Raw genomic sequence first — 7,609 nt, forward strand, 5'->3', positions numbered from 1 at the left:
AGTGACTGAATGTTCTGAATGTATTCCAACTTAATCCAAGACAATCCAGAAAATTTAAAGTATAAAATAAAGCTTAAAATCAGAAAATCTATTTTGCCCATTCATTTGACTCCTTTCTATCCACCACTTAGTTTGCACAACTGAAGTTGCCACAGGTTCATCTCCTGAGATGAATAACCAAAAGTTAAAACTCCCTGAAAAACTGATATTTCTCTTTTAAAACAAGCAAAACTCTAGCTTAATAAACTAACGTTATATCTGTTCTACCCTGATAAAATACATTCCACAGATGAACTTTCTACATGTCCAAAAGGACTGAAAATGTATTGTGATAACATTGAGTAACATGATTCTTTTTATGGTTTTATGTAAAATTTCCTCAAAAGTGCTTCTTAGAAGAACTGATAGGCCTTGTGCTTCAGGCACCATATTCTGTCATCTCCATAAAACAGTACAAACCAAATCCCATTATCTTTGCAGCACCGACTTGTGAATTTGATGATCTTAGCCCACCTTTGAGTTTCACTCTGTTTATATCTTAAGTAACAAAGTTGCTGAGCAGACCAGTGGAAATAGGCAGGTTTTGTCTTATTTTGCTTGATAAACTTGTGAAGCTAGGAAATTTAATTTTTGGTGCATATGTAAAATATTATATCTAAGTTATTTTGTTGTACATTGTGAAGAGATGTTTAAGAGGGACACTTGTAGCTCTATTTTCTTGTTGGTGGCATTGTTTCACTGTGCAAATGGAATGATTCTTCAGTTAGAGGAAGTATCTCCATTTAAAAGCCACAGGTGAGTTAATGGGCTGGGAGAAAGACATGGAGGAATGGTTTCAACTCTAGTATGACATTCACACTTTAATCAGAAATCCACAAGATTATAATTATTCAGGAGCTTTGATTATCTAAGAGATAATTGTACATCATAATAACCTTGCCGTACCATTGTTACAATTCCCTTAGAGACCGATAGTTTTTAAAAAGGGATTCAAACTTACAGTTACTAGCTGAAAGAATGACATGGCAAGATTTGACATTTTAAATCTTTTACTGTAACAAATGGCTAAAAGGACAATTGACTAACTTCTCTTCTTGTAGGCAACGAATGCTTTAAGCTACAGAGACCAATGTTCCTTTTTTATACTTAAAACATGTCACACTGCCCACAGAATTACAGTCCTTGTGACAAGCAGTTCAGCTTCCAGTGGATTCCCATATCTCTGTTTTGCCGAGTAGTAACTTTGAATGACTATTTGCAGGCATTTTCCTCAGTTTTCAGAGCTCCTTAAATCCACTACCAGCAGGAAAGCCTCTTCCGATGATTCTTCTTGCCCTCTACCCCCATTGCATTAACACCTTAATCCGTAAAACTGGTTAATTTTAATTGGATCATCATGATATTAAGAGCTTGTCATGTGTGGCATGTTACTAGTTATATAATGTATTAAATTTGAAATTGTGATACAACAACTGGATTTTCCTTGGTATATTTTATTTAAAAGCTATGTGGAAGGTGTGTTTTATGAGAATTGATATAATGTATTTAGCTGGTAAATAATATGATTTGTTCTTTCTGAATCAGGTGGGGCCTCTGGAGATGAAAGCGATGCCCTTAGCATAAATGCTGAAACTTATGATAGTGACATAGAACAAAATGGCAACGATCAAGAAGATAGTACAAACTTGGTACCTCATAAAAGCACAGCAACTCGCACTGGAGTTGAAGATGAAATACAGAAAGACATTGAAAGGAGCGTAAATGAGATTTTAGGCTTGTCGGGCTCCACCACAGGAAGACATCAATCAGCTGGTTCTCCCAATCCTGATGGGGATGGTCTTCACCCTTCCGCACAGCAACTGGAACTGCTCGAGCTAGAAATGCGGGCCAGGGCAATCAAGGCTCTAATGAGAGCTGGTGACACCAAAACGCAGTCTTAACTGGTGCACAAACATAATTGTTACTCTTAAGAGAAGGCGTGATCTATTGTAACCTAACACTACAGGCCAGATAGAGTACTATAGAATTATTTCAGTTTCCATTCTTAGGTATTTCTACCACTCCCCCAAATTGCAAATGCTTTGTGCATCCTCTCTCCTAGGAAGTGTTTTTGTTATTTTATTTATCATATTTGAGCTCCACCAGTAGTAAATTATGGATTTCAAATTTACTGTTGCAATTACTTTCGAAAATGATATGCTGTAATAATGGGTACAGATATTTTGAATTTGTGTGGTATGCTCACGTACATTGTACTTAATAATCAGTTGTATTCTGGATGGCCTGACAGTGTAGTGGTAAGTGACTTCTCCTTGTTTAGTCAAATGTTTACATCTTAGTGCTGGTGTAGATGTGATAATGTTTGTCAACTTTTCACTAATGAGGCACAAATGCCCATCTTGCCCTCTATGTAGAGCCTTACCTGTTAACTGGAGTCAGCACTTTGGAGGAGTCTTCACCATAACTGAGATAAAGTAACAGAAGGGTGGGAGAAGTGTCATAATTTAAAGATTAAAACACATTTTTTAAAATGTGTTTTAATGCCATGCAATGCTGAGCCCTAATATAAAATTGCAATGATTTTGAATGTCATTATTTGTACGCCTCTGAAACACACTTGATTTGTTTGTAAGCCTTCAAGTGGCAGCCCTTTTTGAAGTTGGTAAAGTAGTTCTAAATTTAAAAATGTTTAACTAGAGTTATTAGCATAGTAATCAGGCACATCCATGGAGCAAGGAGCTCTCCTAAATACAGAATATTAAGATATTGTACATATATGTTGTACAGAAGTATATTTGTCCACAAGTTTAGGTTAAAAAAAAACAAAATTTTAACAGTAAAACTTCATAAAAGTTCAAATTGTGAAGACCACACAAGTTTTATTTTCCTGTGTTTTTAAGTTACCTTCAAAATGTGATGACATTGTTTGCTGACTTCTGGTTGCTATAACTCAATGGAGTTAAGGATAAATATTCTTGAGTAAATTGGAGCATGGGAAATCATTTATTGAATGTTCTGAAAATTCCCATTATTTCTAAAAAAAAATAAGGTATATTTTAATTTGGTTTGAGAGAAATGCAATGGTCAATTCTGTTGAAAGCACTATTTTCAAGATGGGCTCCTGAAAAGGGAATGAAACAAATTCAGCTTAGATTTGAATGCATGCTATGTTTATGGAAAAGAAGATGATTGCATTATTTTAAAACCATATCTTGCAAACAGTTGTTTGTATTATATGTTTTAGGAATCTTATTCTTTCCTGGATTGATAAGATTGAATTTTTTTTAAATGAGTCCCCATTGCTTTTAATTTTTGGAAAACCTACAAGCAGTTTTCTACTTTACAGCTTAGTTCAGATGAAGTGCACTTCTTTAAGGAGAATGGATTACAGAATTTGCTCAGGCGAAAGTAGCCATAGGCATCTGTCGAAATTCAACAGAGCAATTAGTCCACACACCGTCCAGATTTCAGAACATTCCCCTGGAAAAGAGAAAGGCATTTTCTAGTTTTTGCCATTATATTAGTTGTGGGTCTTTGACATCATCTCGGTTGTCTATATTCAAATGTAATTAAAACACAGTATTTTCAAAAGCTTGTATGTGTCTCCTTTTTACTGAGTTGGTTTGAATTATACAGACTTGCCTTACCTAACCACCTAGTAATTGTTAATGAGTTGGCATTTATGCTATGGGTGAACAGTAACAGAAAGTGTGATTTTTTTTTTAATAAGATCAGCAATTAGCATCAATTTTATTAGCCTACAAAGATCATGTTGAAGCAAGGGCATTGAGAGCCACTTGTGAGGGATGGAAGTTTATTGGGAGATTTTGGCAAGACAGGTGCTACTGAACTATAAATTGGATGCCAGATATTCAAAATTGAGTTAAATATGTTTATATTTCAAAGCATTTTAACTTTTTTTTGTTCTTCTTCCTATTTTTACTATGAACTACATTTAAACGTACACACCGAATTGTCCTGAATTTAGTCCATTTCTGGTATCTCTTGATACGGTGCCTGCTAGGAGAAATCCTGCTGAACATTATCTCATGAACGTTGATCAGAACTTAAAGCAGCATTTCAAAAAAAGATAGGAACAGAGCAATTCTTAGTTTGTGGGTTCAATTGAAGGGAAGCTTAAAAAATCAAAAAGCAGAGATGCAGGGTAATGAAAAGGTGAACGATAAGGCGAAGGGACAGAAAATATAAGCAGAAGAGTGCGGCAGAAATCAGTACCGGAATGATCAATAATGGTAAAAAGCCAAAGCATAAGGCTCCTTATCTGAATGCATGCAGCATTTGTAAGAAGATAGATGAGTTGATGGCATAAATAGAAATAAATGAACATGATTTGATAGCTTTTAGAGATGTGGTTGCAGGGTGAGCAAGATTGGGAACTCAATATTCAAGAGTATTTAACATTCTGGAAAAATAGGTGAAAAGGATATGGGGTAGCTTTTTTAATAAGGGAAGGTATCAGTGCAGTGGTGAATAGTGATATAGATGCAATAGATAATGATGTGGAATCGGTTTGTGCGGAAATAAGGATTGGCAAGGGGAAGAAGTCATGGGTGGGAGTTGTCTGTAGGCTCCCTAAGAGTTGCCTCACTGTAGAACAAAGTATAAGTCGAGAAATAATGGATGTGTGTAAGAAGACCACTACAATTGTCATTGGTAATTTTAATCTGCATATTGACTGGACAAATCAGATTGGCGGGGTAACGTGGAAGATGAATTTGTAGAGTACATCAGGGACTGTTTCTTAGAGCAATACGTTGCAGAACCTACCTGCGCACAGGCTATTTTGGATCTAGTAATGTGCAATGAGGTGGGATTAATAAGAGATATAAGGACCCTCTAAGGGTTAGCGATCACAACGTAGTAGAATTTCAAATTCAGTTTGAAGACGAGCGACTCTGGTCTCAAACCAGTGTCCTCAACGTAAATAAGGCCAATTACAGAGATATGAAGAAAGAGTTGTCAAAAGCAGGGTGGGAAAATAGACTAAGGGGAAGATCAGTGGGTGAGCAGTGGCAGACATTTAAGACGTTTTATAATGCTCAGCAAAATTTACCCTGGTCAAAAAGAAGGACTCGATGAAAAAAATAAACTACCCATGGTTAACAAAGATGGCAAGGAGACTGTCCATTCAAAAACTGAGGCATACAAGGTAGTGAAAACAATTGGTAGGCCAGAGGATTGGGAATTTTTTAGGAACCAGTAGCAGGTGACTAAAGAGTTAATAAAGAGGGAGAAAATTGATTGGAAGTAAATTTGCAAAAAATATAAAAACAAACAGCAAGAGTTTATGGGTCTATAAAAAGAGTGGCTAAAGTGAGTGTGGGACCCTTGGTGGATGCAACATGAGAATTGATAATGGGGGACAAGGAAATGGCAGATAATTTAAGCCAATATTTTGCATCAGTCTTCACGGTGGACGACACCATAAACATTCCAAAGATATCAGATAAGGAAGGAGCTAATGGGAGGAAAGATCTTGTAACAGTCTCTATCACGAGGGACAAAATATTGGTTGACAAACTAATGGACTAAAGGCAGACAAGCCACCAGGAACTGATGGCCTGTATCCAAGGGTTTTAAATGAAGTGGCTGCAGAGCTAGTGGAGGCATTGGTCGAAATATTCCAGAACTCTCCGGATTCCGGGAGGGTCCCTGCGGATTGGACAGCCGCTAACGTGATGCCCCTGTTCGGGGGGGGGGGGATCAAAAAACAGGAAACCATAGGCCAGTCAGCCTAACATCTGTCATTGGGAAAATGTTAGAGTCCATTATTAAGGAAAAAATAGGATATTTAGGGGAGAATTTTCTCCCCGTCGGGGGACGGGGGTGTAGCGCAGCTGAGCGGGAGTGGGCGGGCACACAGCTAATCACTGCCTGCGATCGCTATGTGCTGCCATTTTACGTGGGACAATTAAGGCCTGCCCAGCATGACATGCTCCCAGAAGCGCTCAGCGCACCCTGTGCAGGCAAGGGGAGTAGGCTAAGTCGGGGCCTGCGCTCTTCCACGCATGTGTGCGAAAGAGTGCAGAAATGTCACTGAGGCTGCCTCGGATATTAGTTTGATTATCAAAAATTTTAATAAATTTAAACACCCCCTCATGAGACACTGTCGCATGAGCTGGGACATATCAATGAACTTTAATTTAAAAATTTATTTGAATTATAAATCCCTCATGAAACCTGATCCTGCCTGTGGATGAGGTTTCATGATAAATGCGAAGGCCACCTGGGCTCTTCGCTTGCCTGCCAACCTTAAGGTTGGATGGGCAGCTCAGTTAATTACTTTAATTAGTTTTTAAATGACCTTAATAGGCATTTGGCAGCCGACTCCGCTGCACGCCTGCTGAAGTGAAGGTCTGAATGACGTGCAGTGACGTTGGGACAAACGCCCAACATCACCGCATGTTGTTTTACGCATCGACGAGTGGAGCCCGCCCCCCCCACTCGCTAACCCAAAGATTCAGGCCTTAGAAAAGCTTAATGCAATCAGACAGAGTCAACATGGTTTTGTGAAAGGGAAAGCATGTTTGACAAATTTGCTAGAGTTCTTTGAGGATATAACAAGCAAAGTTGATAAAGGGGTAGATGTAGTATATTTGGATTTCCAGAAGGCATTCGATAACGTGCCACATAAAAGGTTATTGCACAAGATAGCTCACAGTATTGGGGGTAATGTATTAGCATGGATTGAGGATTGGTTAACACACAAGACAGAGTCGGGATTAATGGGTCTTTTTCAGGTTGGAAAGATGTAACTCGTGGAGTGCCACCACAAGTAACAGTCCCAGGGCCCCAATTATTTACTATCTATATTAATGACTTGGAGGAGGAGGCAGAGTGTAATGTATCCAAATTTGCTGACAATACAAAAATAGGTGGGAGGGCATGTTGTGATGCGGACATCAAGGAATCTGCAAGGGGACATAGATAAGTTGAGTGAGTGGGCAAACACTAGGCAGATGGAGTTTAAAGTAGGAATGTGTGAGGTCATGAAGGAAGAATCAAAAGGCAGACTATTTAAGTGGAGAGAGACTCCAAAAAAGTGCAGCACAGAGGGATCTGGGTGTTCTTGTGCATGAAACACAAAATGTTAGCATGCAGGTGCAGCAAGTTATTAAGATGACAATGAATTTTGGCCTGTATTGCTAGGGGGTTGGAGTTTAAAAATAGGGAAGTCTTGTTACAACTGTACAGGGTGTTGGTGAGACCACAACTGGAGTACTGTGCACAGTTTTGGTCCCCATATTTAAGAAAGGATGTACTGGCATTGGAGGCAGTTCAAAAGAGATTCACTGGGCTGATTCCTGGGGAGAAAGGGTTGACTTATCAAGGATGGCTAAATAGATTAGGCCTTTATTCATTAGAGCTTAGAAGAATGAGGGATGATCTTATCAAAACGTACAAGATTCTGAGGGGGCCAAACTGAAGATCGGAATGATGCACAGTGACATCAGGACACACACCCGACGTCACCATGCGTCATTTTACATGTCGGCGACAAGAATATTTAGGCCACAGTTACGGAATAAGGGGACACTCATTTGAAAAAGATGTGAAGGAATTTCTTCTCTGAGGGTAGTGAATGTCT

At 38.7% G+C, this 7,609-nt stretch overlaps 1 protein-coding gene across 3 annotated transcripts in view; it reads left to right on the forward strand.

Annotated features, from left to right (window-relative positions):
- LOC121277410 (caspase activity and apoptosis inhibitor 1) overlaps positions 1–3,591 on the forward strand; it is a 32,804-nt gene extending 29,213 nt beyond the window's left edge. For all 3 annotated transcript variants that reach the window (XM_041186843.1, XM_041186840.1, XM_041186841.1), the window contains one exon: positions 1,585–3,591. In XM_041186843.1, coding sequence (XP_041042777.1) covers positions 1,585–1,940 — 356 coding nt within the window. In that variant the 3' untranslated portion in view covers positions 1,941–3,591. The remainder of the gene's footprint in view (positions 1–1,584) is intronic.
- The last annotated feature ends 4,018 nt before the right edge of the window (positions 3,592–7,609 follow it).

The sequence above is a fragment of the Carcharodon carcharias genome, chromosome 4 (assembly GCF_017639515.1).
Source record: "Carcharodon carcharias isolate sCarCar2 chromosome 4, sCarCar2.pri, whole genome shotgun sequence".
Classification (NCBI taxonomy): Eukaryota; Metazoa; Chordata; class Chondrichthyes; order Lamniformes; family Lamnidae; genus Carcharodon; species Carcharodon carcharias.